General features: G+C 39.4%; 1 protein-coding gene across 1 annotated transcript; it reads right to left on the bottom strand.

Moving 5' to 3' along the window:
* Positions 1-14,319: 14,319 nt before the first annotated feature.
* On the bottom strand, positions 14,320-16,708 carry LOC137176067 (fish-egg lectin-like). The gene is made up of 5 exons (XM_067582118.1): positions 16,560-16,708; positions 16,188-16,424; positions 15,876-16,096; positions 15,651-15,778; positions 14,320-14,767 (listed from the first exon to the last, which is right to left on the bottom strand). Exons 1-5 carry the CDS (start codon positions 16,612-16,614, stop codon positions 14,626-14,628), a joined length of 783 nt encoding a protein of 260 aa, XP_067438219.1. The 5' UTR covers positions 16,615-16,708; the 3' UTR covers positions 14,320-14,625.
* Positions 16,709-17,990: the final 1,282 nt, after the last annotated feature.

Raw genomic sequence — 17,990 nt, 5'->3', positions numbered from 1 at the left:
GGCTTCAAAGTTGACCTTCATCTGTAATTTCTGACCTTGGAAACAGCAGAGATCTCATGAAAGATCACCTACATGGTTTAAGTCCAACCATCCAGTCAAATCCCTTACTACTACTTACTTTTTGCAGCAACATTATGCTATTTACAGCTTTGCTACTAAGAGAGGTCATATGTCAGGACAACATAAACATAGGTAGTTTTCAGCATTTGAACAAATGGCCAAACAAAAGCCATCATACACATAAACCTCCAAATATGTGAAATTGTGGCCAGTTTGTTACAGGTAGTGGTCAGTGGTAGTGTCTATAATGTGAATTCCTGGATATTAAATGTTCATCTGCAATTTTCTGTAGTGGTTCCAATAATATTTGCTGGTAAAGTGTACTGAAGACGCCTATCACATGACATGGTTAAGCTACATTTGAGTTAAAGAAAATGCGTGCAAGAACAATACTTTCCACTTATACTCTGGGATTTTGGTTTGAAAGATAACAGATTTTACTTCTAATTATAACTATTCTAATTATTATTATCGCCCCCTGCTCTTTCATCTGTTTCACTTGGCGGATGTCTCGTTTTTCACTCTGTATTGAGTGTTTTGTCAGAGTGATGGTTATTTGAGGTGCTTTAACTGTGCGCTCTCTCTCATGCCTATATGTGCCTTTTTTTTGCCTCTTTCCTGGTTAAGGAGGCTGCTGTGGAAATTATTAATTAAAATTTTGACAGTATTTTGGACGCAAATTCAGGAGGCTTATCTCAGCCTGGTTACTGCAGTTACAGTCAAATCAAGCGCACCTTCAGAGCAGCTGCCTGAAGGTTACATGCTACATGAGTCTCATATTTTACCTGCAAGACTCGTGTTTTAATGCTGTTGTTCATCATTTGTGATGAGAAAATGTTGGAGAAATAAAAAGCTTGTGCCCTGGTATTAGTTCAGTTATAAAATCAAAACGCACCATGGAGTGCGGTTGTGGTCCAGTCAAAAAATAATTTTAATCATTTGGCATACCACTGCCTCTGTGGCCCACTAGATGGCACTCTGGTTGAGAATGGCTGGTTTAAATGATAAAAAACAGAATTGCTGGATGGTCAATATTATAATACCTTTCAGGCTTAAAGGTGTCAGCTAATTTTTGATCATAGCTAAACATTGTTTTAACATCAACTAATTTTATTATTGTAACGTTGTGTAGTGGAGGACATGTGCTGTAATCAGTCCAAACAAAATTTTAAACACCAGTGACATGTGTATGGGTCATTACTGTACAGCATTAACCTTCTTCATAAGGTAAACTAGCTAAAGCTTGCCCTACTAATATGCTTGTTTGTGAATGCCATTTATTGTTTTATGTGGAGAATTCCTCCAGCAGTGGCAACTTGACCACCACAGAGACATACAGACAGGTGGAGCTGCAGGGTCTCTGGTGAGCTGTGATGTCAGAGTCAAACTGCTGGCTTGAAGCACCATTTTATTTGCTGCAGGCACATCTTGAATTGTGTAGCCCAACAACAGAATACAAGAGACGACAGAGCCACAGAATATCAGGTGAGGTTTCAAAATGGTTTACAGTTGGTTCACACAGGGTAGCATATTATCCACTGCTTTTATTTCCTTGTAACATTTATCTAAAATTAATTTAACTGTCAGATGTGTGTGTAGCAAAATGTAATGTATCTGTTTAAAATGTGAGAAAAATTCATATAAAAGTTCAATTTTAGGAAGGTTATATAATACATATTAAATACATTTTGCAGAGTCAAGCTCTTTTTGTGTGTGTGTGCGCTTGCATATGATAGAGAAAAAAGATATATAGAGCTATTATTATTAGTTATAATTCTATTATTATTATTAGTGTTGTGTTTCTCTGTGTCTCTCTCTCCCCTCTCCCCCCTCCTTCTCTCTCTCTTTCAACCCAACTGGTCAAGGCAGATGGCCGCCCATCTAGAGCCTGGTTCTGCTTGAGGTTTCCTCCCATTAAAGGGGAGTTTTTCCTTGCTGCTGTCGCCAAGTGCTTGCTCATAGGGGAATTGTTGGGTCTCTGTAAATTAAAGAATATGGTCTAGACCTGCTCTATGTGAAAAGTACCCTGAGATAACTTCTGTTGTGATTTGGCACTATATAAATAAAATTGACTTGAAGTGCACACAATACACAAGTTGCACACTTATTAGCTGTCTGACAACAATGTCACTACCGAAATTAAAACCGAACACTTGTTTTAAACATTTGACCAAACAACAAAGTAAAACTATGAAATGTCATGAGAAAGCATGTACATTTTCTACCTCTACAGTCTCACTTTGCATAAACATTGTCTGCAAAGCAGGAGTGAAGCGCTTCACTTTCACATCTAGCAGTGGAGCGTTTGACCTGAAGTTGACATGGATTATTCTGCAGGTTTGACTGGTCTGTCATGTGACTCATTTATTTCCTAGGTCATTAATTAAATATATTTATGAGTACAGTTTGTTCAGTCACGTAGGGGGTGGTTTGCTCAAACCACATAACAAATCTATTTAAATCATGCAGTGAAACAGGGCTGCACAGAGAGGCCTAAAATGTAAATTTCAGTCTTTTCCAAACAAACTGTGGTGAGAAGGCAATGCAAGCCAGCAACAGGAAATGGTCCCAAAATCCCAAATTTTATAGGTATTGCAGACATGTTGACATCCGGCAGCCAGCATTTACTCATGCTTGAAGAGCCATACATAATACATGCACCACGGGGCAACTGATTAGAGGACTGCTTGAATTTCTGATCTTAACTCTGAGTTGTCACCAAAATTTTAAATGTTCTGCTTGTGAGTCCATGTGACTTGTTTATAAGGCACGATGCACTCAGTTACAAGGCCTGATACACTTTTTTTTACACAATTTGGTATTGTTGGCCGAAACTAAGTTTTCCATCAAAATCTTCCCCCCCAAAAACTGTTGGTGTGACTTCCCTCAAAGATCATTGATTTCTTTTTAGCAAATACATACATGCTCATTTTAACAAGCATAGGGGGCACTTAGTACTGCTTATTTATACAATTGGTGTTGCTGAGCTGTAATAATGGGACAATTACTGCTGGGTTTAGTTGTGGTGAATATAGCAAAGCCTTTCCTGTCTCCCTCTATCTAGTGCTGCCCTCTCCTCAGTGTCACTCCATCCTTCTTTGTCCTCTTTCTTTTCCCCCCAGCAATGTCTCTCAGAGACATTGGATTCAAGTTCTTTTTCCTCATCGTCTTCCTGCACCCCCACCTCCCCATGAACACACACACCACAGCTGCGGGCTCTTCTCCATTGAAATTTGAAGCATCATTTCATCATAACCTCCCATCTCCCCTGAGGTCTTCATGCTAGTGCTCGTCTCCGTGATCAATACAGCCAGAGGAGTTTCGATAAGAAGCTTTACTACTTCTCCTGACTCCTTCTCGCCTCTCCTATACACACACACACACAACAACCTCTCTGCCTCCCTGCTCTAGTTTGGTTTTTGTACCCTCAGGGTGAGACTGAATGCCATGTGTGACACCTGCCAGAGGCTACTAAGTACACAACAATAGTCTCTTTATGATATCATCATGACTGATGATCATCTATTTTCTTTAAGCTACTCAATGCAGACAAAGAGCCCGCTGTGCTCTGGCCAGAATACATGACACGTGAATCTGTTTACTCATTGTATGTTTTACTTCACCTACATTAAAAATCTTTGTTACATGTGTAAGTCTCACAGAGGTACTTCTCCTATTCATCTGTTTTAGTCCTCGGACTATGTCCAAAAATACTGGAGAGACATGCACACTATTACTTAGCATGTTATTAGTTTGCATTGACTTTCTTTCATTTTACTACTGAGGATATTTTGATGTAGATTCATTATGTTGTGAACCATTCTTTTTGATTTAGCTAAGACATGTATTTTACTACGTGACCTGGACCCAGATAAGTGGTGGTGGATAAGGGATGGATGTATTTTATTGCTATTTTTGACTTCACAGATCCCCTCTCCTGAAATGTGGATGGCAAAGATTGCTTCCTTTATGGCACTGGAGAAACTGACTTATGATTTCAATCAAAAGCTGGATCTGGGAAACATTATGATAGTTTTTTCCTTCTCTCTTCCCTGTTTTGTTACTGCGCAGCGTCTTTGGGTGGGTCGGATGTACGTTCTGTTCTGTATGCTGTTCTGTTTAATGCTTGTTATTGTATTATAAAATACTATAAAAAAAAAAAAATCCTTCACGTGGCATCCATAAACACTACCAATACTCCAAACGATAGCAAAGGTGTAATTAATGAGATCGATGATGGGTCTGTTCCATATAAGTGTCTCAGCAAGCGATAGGTAGATACAATGTGTGTCATTGGACATCAATCAAACTGTGACTTTGAAATGCCACTGCCAATCAGACTTCAAAGTCCACAAAATGTCCTCATCTATAAAATGCAACACATTGCATTGTCCATCTCCTCTCTAGGAGTTTGGTTCCAGAGTTGGTGCTGTGTGTAGAGGTGAGCCCAACTATATCTAGTTGGTACCGCTCCACCTCCCGCACTACCTCTGGCTCCTTCCCCACCAGGGAGATGATGTTCCACATCCCTAGAACTAGTTTATGATGCTTGGGATCAGCACGTCCAGGTCTCTCTATCCCTGCAGGTGGTGGCCCACAGGGCGGCGACTTCATGTTATCTCTTCAGGCTGTGCCTGACTGGACCCCATGGGTCAAGGCCCGGCCACAAGACACCTGCCGGCAAGCTCCACTCCCAGGCCTGACTCCAGGAGGGTGCCCCGGTCTCCCTCTTCCAGGTCTATGAATCCCAGTTTTTTAGAGGTCTATGAATCATTCTTGGTCTGGACCCTCACCTGGGACCCATTTGCCTCTGCTGGAAAAAGGTCAACTGCTCCCTCTGGGTTGGTAGTGAGTTGCTGCCCCAAGTATCTCGGGGTCTCATTCATGAGTGAGGGTAAGATGGAGCATGAGATTGACAGGCGGATTGGTGCAGTATCAGCAGTAATGCAGGTGTTGTACCAGACCATTATGGTGAAGAAAGACCTGGACCAGAGGGCAAAGCTCTCAATTTACCAGTCAGTCTGCATTCCAACCCTCCCCTATGGTCATGAGCTTTGGGTAGTGACTGAAAGAATGAGATCGCGCTTACAAGCAGCCGAAATAAGGTTCCTCTGGAGAGTGTCTGGGCTCAGCCTTGAAGATAAGGTGAGGAGCTCAGACATCCGGGGGGAGCTCAGAGTAGAGCTGCTGCTCCTTTGCATCGAAAGGAACCAGCTGAGGTGGTTTTGGAACCTGGTTACGATGCCTCCTGGATGCCTCCCTCTGGAGTTGTTCCAGGTATGTCCAACTGCTAGGAGACCCTGGGACAGACCCAGAACATGCTGGAGGGATTACATATCTCTACTGGTCTAGGAATGACTTGGGATCCTCCAGGAGGAGCTGGAGGGCATTGCAGGGGAGAAGGATGTCTGGATTTCCTTACTCAGTCTGATGCCACTGCGACCCGATCCCAGATAAGCGGCGGAAAATCAATGCATGGATTGATGGATGGATGGACATGGCATTGTGGAACTGTGAGAAGAAAGTAGAGTATATGCCATGGACATTTTTTGTTCCAGGAATTGTTGATACATGACTATAGTGCATGAATTATACTTAAATGTAAATATAGTACACTATATAGTAAACAGGAAGTGATGCCAGACATAGCCCAGGATTCTAGGATGTGCACACCTTAAGATGTATATGCAGTTGTTAACTTGTACTTTTCTTGCAAAGACATGTCAAAATGTCTGCTGTGAAGAAGGCCTTTTGAGGGGTCAGTGTGGCCAATTTATAGTTTGAGGTCAGCAATTTGAAGTTTTCATGTGAACAAAAGAAATTTTAGAATTATGAAAGACACAAAATATTTGTATTATTTTCTATAATGTATGATCAAGAATTAAAGTTTAAAAAGCAGGAAATTCCCAATTCTGCATTTGTGCAGAAATATATTAAATTTTGGTCCACAGTCCCTCATGTTCTACATCCAATAAATAAATAACTGAATGAGTAATGATGTCCATTTTCAGACCAACCAATGTCTTTATATTGTGTGCAGATAAGGTCAAACAGAGATTTTCAGAAACAAGGTCTGCATCAGGTAAGGCAAACAAGTCCAAAAAGGGAGAGGATAGAGCAGGAAAAAAAGAACAGGCGGAGGTCATATACTGACATGCAGGCAATAAAGAATAAAGACTGGACCACTACAGTTGAAGTGTTACAATGGACTAACTGTCAGATGACTAGAAATATTTGGCAGGTACTACACATATACCTGCAGGTAGATGATTGAGGGGAACGAGGGACAAGTTAGCTGGCAGGTGATGATCAGGTGAGGAATGGCAGGAAAAGCTGAAAAATACACCGCTGGATAGAGAGAGAAGGGCAGGGTCTGAAATCCAGGACAGAACTGTCTGTCTGTAATAGACTTCTTTTTAACATTTTATTTTTAAGTATATTATGAAGATGTACATCGACCAGAGTAAATAATAAGTGGAACTGTTCAATTTTAAGACAAAATCTGAGACAAATCTAATATCTTATCTAATATGCTTACAATGTAATCAGGTACAACAGCAGATATACTGTAAATGTATGCATCCACCATCCTGAGACATGCATGTCTCATAATTGCAGCTTGTCAATACTGTATTTGCACCTTAATGACTGCATGTTAAGCCAATAGGCAGGGGCCAGGGTAGTGAAAGAAAGACAGTTTACTGTATATTGTTCTGGTAGCCTTTAGAAGAATTTAACTGGCCTCAAGACTTGAGAACTGAGAGCAAATATCAGTTTGTTTCTATATTCTTTGATGTAGGAGAAATTATGCCATTAAGTCTTATTGAACAACATTTAAGAAAATGAATATATGGCTGAATGAAATATGCACATACATAAATAAAAGCTTACTTACGCATGGATGAGCAGACTGACTGCAGAAGAAAAAAATCATGCACACTCAGTAGAAGAGATATTTCATTTTAAAAGAATAAAATAGGCCTATTTCACATTAAATTCAGTCTCTCGTCTTATTTGTCTATTTCCACTTAACCACATTACACTCTCCTTAATCTAGAAAACAGCACATTATTGTGCATAGCCTGTACTTGATTAACTTCCCTCGCTCTCCTGTTAGTTTAGTTGCACCTATCATGGTAGGACAACTTCTACCTTTATCATTCTTGAGGGATTACACTTCCATTCAACAAACTTTACCTGCACTCTAACCCGAAAAAGAAAATGACATCAGGTCTCTGATGCGGGTAACAAACAAATATTGATCAGAGTGACACTACAGTTTTGTAGTGGTGTTCTCTTGGCCATCTGAACACATCTGCCTGGTCAAAGGTGAACAAAGGTGAACTCTGACCTGCGAATGTTTGCAGGATGAAGCCCAGCTTCATGCTGAGCAGGGGTCTAATTACTCAAAATAGAAAAAACCTGTCTGCAGGGCCTTTTAAGAAAATCTGTTTCCACTTGACACAAATGTACCAAATCAATGTACATTGCAAACAAAATTGGAAAACAAAAACTAATCAATGCTACCAGCTAGACTGTCTAGAGAAGAAGATGAAAAATAAAAACATTCTTTGTCTAACCAAAACATTTCAGTTAGCTTTGGAGCTGTCACTTTTATGTTGAAACCAACAAAAAATGTACCTGAGCTCTCGGGATAAAAAAGTATAGGATTAAGATTAAGCAGATTAACTGACTAATTGTTACATCTATAAAATGAAAATATTGAAAACACCCATCACAATTTCCTAAAACCGTTGTTACGACCCGGCTCTGAGGCCATGACAAAAACAGGAGAATACAAACGGTTGTATGCAAAAATCAATCAATTAAAGTGGTCAATCAGTAGATCAGTAGTGTTGATGTGTGGACGTGTAGGGTGTAAACCAAAGAGAAATGCAACAAAAAACAAACAAAAGAAACATGTGGTGCCAGGGGGAGAGCCAGCAATGAAGTCAGAGAGCAAGGAATGGAATGGCTGATCCTAAATGCCTTCTGGATGGACTGGCCAGGTGCATCCAGTTGCATTAATTGAATCTCCGCCTACCTGCACCTAAAGGGAGAAACAAACACAGCAGCCCAAGGCAAGACACAAACCTAAGGGTCATGGCAAGCCAGAGGGCCGTCACACCATTCAATAATTTGTTCAGTCCAACCGATACACCAGAGACCAAGATACTCAGTTCATTACCACATAAGACAGAAAAGCATTATGGGAAATGTAGGATCTAGTGTTTCTGGAGTGTGACCTTTATTAGGGACTGAAAATCAGAGTATCTCAGCTTCTGCTGCTTCAATTTTTACCATTAATTTAAAAAATCTGTCTCTTGCAAGTCCCCCAACTTTATGGAAGTGCAATCCTAAATCGGTGAAGTACCCCTTTAAATTCCCAGATACCCAATATCGTTGTAATATGGTCTAGTTATTGATCTGACATCAGTTAACCCCAATAAACTCCATTACTGATTTAGCTCTATCAGAGAGATGGTTTTATAATTAACTCATTTAATCCAGCTTACTGTTGATTTGTGCTGTGCACATTTGTGAAGCAATTTGTGTTCCCGTTGTTGCTGCCGCTGAACAGAAACGATCATCTGATTAAACCTCCAATAAATATTAAAAGTTTTATTTGTAGTGCACTTCACTGAAATCAAATACTACAGGAGTAACTTTTAATCGCTTTAAATTAACCTCAGAGACTTTTGATGACTTGTGAGTTTCTCCACTTCAATGTACATCAATATCACTGAGCTAGGATTAAAGTTCAGCCATGTTTAATGAAGTCTGCGTCAGATCTTATGTATGATGCCTGCAAAACCAATGTAGAGTCATGCACCCTGGTGACTGTTACATGTAGAGCCATGCCAACATGAAAGAGAGACTTCACTAGTTATTAGCACCCATTTTCAATTTTCTGCACATTAAAAGTCAAGTCCGCATTTTCCAATTAACCTCTGCAGAGCACTTCATATTATGGCTGCAGTGTTCATGTACATACATGCACACACACACACACACACACACACACACACACACACCTCTGGCAACAACATGAGATGAAAGTATTACCATTTTTGCCAGAGGTAAAGGATTCTGGATGAATTTTTTCTCTGTGGTGCACATAAAAGATATTTTATGTGCACCACAGTTGAGTGTGAGCAGTGAGTGTTTTCCTGCACAGACACTCACCTGTTTAGTATCAAATCAACCTCAATTCAGTTTTACCAGAGGCTGTAGGAAAAGTTAAAGCCTACATTTAATATTAACATTTTGGCAACTTAGATCAGGGCTGCTGTTGGCCATTTGGATGCCCTGAGCGTAATTGCTTTTGTGGTAGTATAACCAACAATGCCAGAGGGGGCACTGCATAATAAGATGGCAGGACAAAAATGTGACCACTGTGTCACTTTGTTCACATGCTGCAAGTTGAGAAACACAGTTTACTGTTCAATTTCAACTTTACATACAACATTTTATATAGTCTACTCTTGCAGTTCTTTGCACTTCTCCTAATCTGTTTCATACCTCATTATATTTTACTATAATATAATGTAAACACACATTTAAAAGTGTAAAACATCAGGGAGCTCCTTGTACACGCTCATCAGTGGTTTTAGTTTTCCTTAACGTGGTCTCATATGTCATCAGCTTTGCCCTTAATAATAGTTTAAAAATGCTCAGCTTTCAAGCTGTTATCAGTGCGTTATTTTTAAGCGTGCTAGTCCATTAAGTTGTGGGACTAAATTTAGCCTTTAGCCTCAGTTTACAGATAACATTAGCATCCTTCAGCCTCAGTTGACGGGTAATGTTAGCATCCTTTAGCCTTATTTTACAGGCAGCATTAGCAAGTCTGTTTTGCCCCTTGAGGCGATGTGATATTGGGCTATATAAATAAAATTGACTTGACTAGAATCCTTCAGCCAAAGTTTACAGGTAGCATAAGAAGCTTATAGCAACCCCATCCACCTCAATCACAGCACCTGTTGCGCTGCTTGCTGCACTGCCTCCGATATTATCTGAAGTTCCTGCACTGTTGATGTTATCCAACACTTTTTTGGGGATTTTTGTGTATGAATCCATCAATAAGTAACACTTTAGAGCTGTTAAAAAAAAGGTGAACAAGCCCGAACAGATCATGCAGCAACCCCACTTACCCTGCATCATGGCAACCCTATTGTAATTGGCTGCCAGACCCTGCCCCTCCAAGCGTGTAAGAGAACCTACGGTGGCCACGAAACTCTGAAAAATGCAAAAGTGCCTCTCTAGAGCCAGTGTTTGGTTTGCCCATTCTGGGCTACTATAGAAACATGGTGGTGCAACATAGAAGGCTCTGTGGAAGGGGACCTGCTCCTTATGAAGATATAAAAGGCTCATTCTAAGGTAACAAAAGCACAACAGTTCTTATTTTCATGGGATTATACACTAAGTAAAATATACTGAATATCATATTCTATTTTTGGCAAGCTTGTTCCTCTAGATGCCACTAAATTCTACACACTGGACCTTTCTACATACTGTACCAGATGGTAGGTCAAAGCTAGAATGTGACTGGCTAAAATGATGTTGGTCTGTCCAACAAAGCAGATTGTCAAAGTGTTTTAACACGATGAACCAACTTGCACATCATGACCACCCATTCAGTGCATGGACCACACATAACAACACTAATGTTCTCTGTCTATTGTGTTGTACTGCAGTAAATTTGCACCTTGGACACACTGCCTGCGAGAGCAGCGCGTGTGCATCGCGAAACCTCTTTCTTTTCATTTCTGTGCCATGTTAACAGGTTAGAGCAGCCACACAGCTGCACGACATCTAGAGATTCTGTGTCTTGCCTATTTTTTCTGTGTGACGTGTGTGGTTCTCAGCAAAAATAGACAGTGAAAATGATCTGTTGATAGTCATATTGACATTTCACTATAGTTTCAACGTCTACAGTTTTAGTGTCTATATTTGTAGAATATGTCACAGACATGAAAAAAAGTGTCACCACTGCAGTCAGCCTGCACGGTGCACGCTGGGACAGAGAATCTCTCTGGTGGGGAACTGCCATGCAGAGAGTCAGTGAAAGTAAAATTGTCAGCACATTACAGAAGCTCTAATGTTCATGTTCTATGTGCCCCAAAACACAGAAGCCTGAGGAACTTTTTCGATGTATGCACCCTGTGAGCAACTTTCATTAAAACAAGTGGGATGCCATCTTGAAGCACAATATCCACTTCTTTTAATACATTCATGATCTTCTTATGGCTTAATGCTGCTGCTGTTGTGCCTACCACTGGTTGGCCAGATTAGGTGTTGAAATCTCTACCAGATGTAGTGATTTTTTTTCAGTTTGCAAGTGTACACAGTCACCACAGACAATGGTTTTGGGCACAAGATCTTGTCAAGAAGACATTTTGACAGTCCAAGATGTACTTTCACTCTAGTACTTCAGAAACATAGATTGACAGAAAACATATACAATATAAAACCACCAAAGCAAGGCCAGGCTACATGCAGCAAATATAAGGTATTTGGGATTCGATATGAGACCCTGTTGAGTAAATGTGTTGAGAAATGGGGCCTCTGGCTGCACTTTCACTGCAATGTTGGGCTGAATTCACTGAGCTCGGCCTCCTGCAGGCTTCCAACTCTCTCCATTACCCATACATCTCACATGTGAACCCTAACAAGCAGCTGGCTGGCCGGCTCGACGCCAAATTGCACCAAATTGTTTTCTTCTGATATTGTTTGCGTCCTTGCTTGCCAGGTGGAATCAAATCACATCACGCTGCGGAAGAGAATATGAGGCAGCATCATTCCCATTCGAAATGAGGGTGGCATTTGATAGAGAACACCTCTCAGATATAAACAGGTTTATTTTCCATCTGCACTATTTATCTGTGATGATTCAGATTGTGTAATGCATCATCTCTTAGTAATCCAGTCTCTGACCTCCTTGTGTTTTCATTTATACAGAGAAAAATGGATTTGAAAATGCGTCTTGTGCCAAGGTGGTAATAACTAACATTTGTGGGCTCTGTTGATTTGTATTGTGGATATTTATTTGTAACAGGATTTGTACAGTATGTGCTTCCACATGCCATAGGGACTCGTAGTTTTGACTCAAGGGCGCCTCTCTCAGTAGATAATTGCAACTGTTTGTTGTTAAACTTTTGCAGGTCATGACAGACGTGTCCAAGTTAGGATGTAGCTTAGCACTCAGCACAAATACAGGGTCTTGACATGACTAAACACATGAAGATGTTAGCAGTGCAACTAGTGAAATGAATCTAAATGTTTTTTACTGTCACAGACTTTCACTTGTTTCAGGGGGATCAATGACAACACAGAAGAGAAATCAGGACACTGTGTAGCCATATTAATATAATTTAATAAATAGCACAATAAAACATCAATAGTCTGCAACACAACCATATATAGTATTTTTTACATCTCTTTGTGTACAGATTAAACAAATGAGTTTCAAGTTATTAGTCAGATTTTTAAAAACATGGACAGAGCCAGGCTGGCTGTTTCCATCTGCCTCCAGTCTTTATGCTAAGCTAGGCTAATCACAACCCATCTCTCCATACATAGTGCACAGACATGTTTATCTTCTTATCTCATACTCGGAGAGATAGCAAATAAGCATATTTCCCAAAATGCTAAACTATTCCTTTAATAGTTCTACATCAGGACTTGAAAAGGTGTGCCGAAGGAAGTAGATTACATTTGTTTCAATGTGTCAAGTACATATTTAATCCACATTTCATATGTTATGCTGCTCATCTTATTTTCAGGTTGTAATACATTCATGTTTTTAAAAAATAACTTTAACTATGCCACTTAAAAAAGTGCAATTGTATAGATGTTAAAAGTGTAAATTCACCTTTATGGAGCATGTGGGAGAATCTGGATACATTCTAACTCTGATTTTAAGAATCGATTTCCAGGAGTTTTTGGAGACCTGGACAAAATATGGCTTTTGTATATCTTTTGTTCCTTTCTTTTATCTATGAGATCAGTAAATCCCTTTAGGGACTTAAAGTTTTGTTGTAATATTTATATACAATCTGTCTCAAAATTCAATTAGTATAGATTCTTTGGTATGGGAAATATACCTTCATTAGTTTCTTATCAGGCAGAAGGAGGTGAGAAGGCTGTCAGCCCGGATAGAAGAAAAAGCTCTGTTCAGGCTGAGAGCAGCAGCAGCCCTCAGAATGCTTATAAGCAAGAACACAGGAGACACAGGAACACTAATGAGGAACATCGGACAAAACTGACAAAACACACAATTTATAGTCCTATAATGTTATTTCTTAATTCTTTCTTTCTCAGCAGTTAGTAAAATGGTTGACTGAACTGTACAATCAGAAATCTGAGACCAATTTTATGTATTACCATCTTCTGAGTCACTGCTGTGCAACTTTATAAGGTCACTTAATCACAATTCTTATCAATTTGCAATTTAGCTGCAGTTCATCAGAACCTTTGCAGGTTCAACTGAACACAGAGCTGTATTTTAATCCCCTGCAAATTCTAGTTTAGCTGAACCTGCACTAAACCACAGCTATGCAGAAGCTAACTGACACAGCAACAGAGTCTAGAAAGAAGTTTTCGACTCAAAGAAACTAACATCAAACTCAACTTTACCCTTCAAGGACAAATTCACTGATTTTCTGTTAACTTCACAGTATTTCCCTCAAAAATATGTTTTTCTTCTTGTTTTTACAGTTGGATGTTGGAGCGTCATTGTGCAGAATGATGTATGTACAGATTTTTACACTAGAAGGCTGTTTTCACATTTATCTGCTGAAAGTGGAACGTTTCTCTGTGCTCATTAAAAATCTGATCTTTGAGGGGAGGGAGAAGGTGTAGATGCCATTTTAAGGATTTAAAAGTCGTAATAATACTTTTTTGTGGAAAAACATATTAGACAAACATTATTGTTCCAAGCAGAGTATTTTTATATGTCTTGATGCCTGTCTGGAGGATATCTTTAAATATGAATAACACAGCAAACAATTAAAGGAAAAGCTTTATAATGACCAGCAGGACTCAAAGGGGGTTAAAATGCTTCAGTGCTGGTCAGTCAAATGTACAAGTCAGTTGCAGCCATAACATGTAACTTTATGAGGTGAAGGTTTTTCTGTGCATCAACTAGCTTCAAAACCATTCTCAATACATACTGTTACATCTCAATTTTTCCTGTCCATTTTCTTAATATATGAACACACAGTAGCAAAATCATTAAATTCATCAAGAAAAAGCCAGAAATTAGTTTGCTGATTATTTTTATTATAATTTTGAAGACAGCAGAAAGTATACCAGGTAGATGTTACATGTGTGAATTGTTAACAACGCTCCATTACCCTCAAGGTAGTGACTAAGTTTCAGTTAGAGTTTTGAGCATAATTTCTGAATCATTAGAGAGAGAATCACACTACATTAAAGAATCACTTATTTTCCCTACACCAATTTCTCAATTTGCCAAGAAAAAGATTAAATCAGAGCCTTAGATTGGCATAATTCAAATGCTGATGATTTTTTCATTGTATTAAGGAATCAAGGACAGTCAACACATTAGTGTGAGCACTGCAAAAGAAGACCACCACTGGTCACAACCCAAAGTTGGCCCAGGTCGTAGCTCAGGTGGTTCATGGCCATGCACATAGGGATGCGGCTCCAACTTGAGCCGTATGGACGACTACTGGAGATGCCGTTTCTGTTGAGAGAGGAGATGGACAGAGATCTGTGAAACCATCAACTTAAACGACTGTTTCCTCCTGCAGAAGCTTTTAATGAGCGTTATGAAGACTCTCCACCTTTGATATTACTTATCTTACAACAGGATTTGTATAGAACACATACTTTAAAACTATTAAAATTCTTCAGTCAAACACAGGTGATTGTGTTCTTACATGTACAAGTGGGACTTTTATTCCTCTTAAAAGTAATTGTCGCTGAAAACTGCTGATGTAACTTTACTGAAACCCAGTGATGCATTATGTTACTTAAGGAGTAATTATTTCTATTTTAATTTTTCATTTAGTAAGCATGCATGCTGGAAATTCATGAATGGATTAAGTTGCCAGTCTTCACGAACCTTTAATTTATGCGTAAAAGGTTATTTGATGAGCCAAACTACTTGAATTTAATGTATTGTGGCCTTCGTTCTCTTAGCATCTTTCCTGGCAGTTGTATGCAATGCTTGTTAATAACAACTGGTATATGTATGCATCTTCTGCTTATTTTTATTGTCATCACAAATCATTAAATAATTTCTTTTTCTTCACTATGTTTCGCTAACATGTTCCATAATTGTTTTTTTTTTTATTTCTTTTTGGATTAGATGTCTTAATAAGGTTTTTTTTTTTTTTTTACCTCCACTGTGTAATATGTTTTACTCCTTTAATGCATTATTTACAGTTTTTGTCTTGTGTCACCTGTGCAACCTTTTATGATGACTTTTGTAATAGTGTTATTGTTGCTCTTGCTGTATTTATTGTACTCACTAGAAAGTTGTCGATGCTTTAATGTGGTTTCAACCACATTGTTCCCATGCACACAATAAAAATGCCCTTAGATTGCATAGATGAAAGGCTTACCTTTGGTAGACTTGGCCGGTTGTAGTCACTGCAAAGACGCTTCCGTCAGTTCCCACCTCAATCATTTTCGCAGATATCCCTGACACAGATGTCCAGCTAGAGGTACTACAGCTGGTTGGTGTGATTCTCTGTTGTATGAAGCACAAGTTGTCGTCATGATCAATGAGTGAATGGGGTTAAAGTTAAAAAGGAATATGAGATTACACTGGCACTGCAATGTCTAACCTGTGTGACGTAAACCCGATGACTTGAGTCCACTCCCCAGCATCCGTACAGTGGACCGCAGCTGTAGTACTTCATAGTCCTTGACAGGGAACTCCAGCTGAGGGAGCCCGCCTTGTAGGTCGAAGCTGAGCTACTTCTCAGACAGTAGGTGCTGTGGGAGCTAGGGGTTACTCCGACAACTTGGCCGTCACCTCCAGCATCCACCTGCTGCATAGACAGACCTGAAGACAAGTTCAACACAGAGGTACGGATAATTTAATCAGCGGGCAAATGTGAATGTGTACAAATCTGGCTGACTGTGATAATAGTTACCAGAAGATTGAACAAAGTTGCCAGCTACGTATTTGTGGACCCTGTTTGAGGAGTCAACTCCCCACATTCCTGCAGGTCCCACTGAGACATGCTTGAGTCTAGCTGAGCCCATTCTGTACCAATATGATCCAATCAGGAAATACGCATAATTGCTGCTGGTGCTGGCAACCACTTTCCCCTGCCCAGCATCAATCTGTCTAACATTAGACAGCCGTGGAGCCTCCCTGCAGGTCCAGGCTGTGAAGAGAAAACCATCAGTGATGTGAGTGGATACATAACATCCCTTTAAGAAAAAAAATACACTTATTTCACCTTTAATGGCTACAACAAATAACATTAGGATTTAAAAATGTTGTAAACAACTGGACCTACCATGACTGACGGCCAGGTAACACAGCACAAGCAAGAAGACTGCAACAGCTTTCATGATGTCTCTGTGTTTGAGAGTCTGTACCCTGCAGTGCACCTCTGGATGTACCTCTATCTCTCTGTGGAGCTGCTGTCCTACATCCCATCAGGTTTGTCTGGCTTATATAGTCTAGATCCACTGGTCTGTACGACATGCTTAATTACAGTCATACTGGTTCTGCAGGCACTTCAGAGAAGTTATGAGGAAATTTTGAGTACCTACCTGGAAAGTAGTGATGTAATTATGAACAATAACACATGACAAAAGACAAACAGCACAGGTGATGTGTTTGTGTTATGTCCAATACCAATGAAACCACAATACATGCCAGAAACTCATCTAAAGTTTCTTATAAAACATGGGGTAATTCCTTATTTCTTCAGTGAGCATCTGTACACCGTGTTCGTATGGTGTTACTGACTGACTGGTAATACAATATGAAGACAAATCTCTGTTTGTGTCAATGTTGTATCTCTGTGTGTTATGATATGACACATGACAGGTGCATCATTCATAAACCTTTTCATGTATTTCTGATGGAATGTTATTATTCCCGAACAATCACAAGATGATTGAAGGAAAAAACATCTTAGACTCTTTTCTGCAACTGAAAAAAACATCAAATTATCTCATCACTGATTACACAAATAATGTATCAATTATGGCATTTAATACTTACTGTTGCACTGCCTCACTGCCCCAACAGCACTTTCTGACCCAAATGGAAACAATGGAAAACTACCTCATACAACCTCACTTCACAAAATCCATACTAACCCTTTAACCCCTTAATATTCCTTTAAATTCCTGTGAAATTAGCCTAAAATGCCTATCCAAGGCACACCAAAAGTAAATTGAAAGCTGTTCTTGAACCATTAGGAGTACATGTATGGTTTTGGTCACTTTTGAAAGGTAACACTCCCCCAACAGTCAGAATCACTGCAAGTGTTATTGGCATTGAGTAGCAGAAGTTTGAACACACTGTAGCACAAAGTTTTTATTTCCGCCTATAAATTTTTTTGCAAACAGATGTCTGTAGATGACCTATAGCTGGGACTTACTATCTGGAAAACACAATGGGACCACAGCATGGAGCCTTAATCCAAGTTAAAATTTAATGACAATACCACAGAAATCAATATTTTACAATATTTTTTTTCTGAGGGTATTTATAAATGTCTTCCAAAAAAAGACCATTTAGAGACACCATATAACCCCTGCTTCAGAGTAACTGAAGCATAAACACATTATAGCGCTTGTTCCCCTTTTGAAACTTAACTTTGTGCATATAAAAGAGTCAAAACCAGTGCTATGGTGGAAAAGCAGTCCATATAGAAAGGAACACACAGCAAACTATTTATATTTACATAATTTCCATGTTGTGACTTTATATT

Source organism: Thunnus thynnus, chromosome 23 (genome assembly GCF_963924715.1).
Source record: "Thunnus thynnus chromosome 23, fThuThy2.1, whole genome shotgun sequence".
Lineage (NCBI taxonomy): Eukaryota > Metazoa > Chordata > Actinopteri > Scombriformes > Scombridae > Thunnus > Thunnus thynnus.
This window is presented reverse-complemented; position numbering and strand designations above follow the sequence as displayed.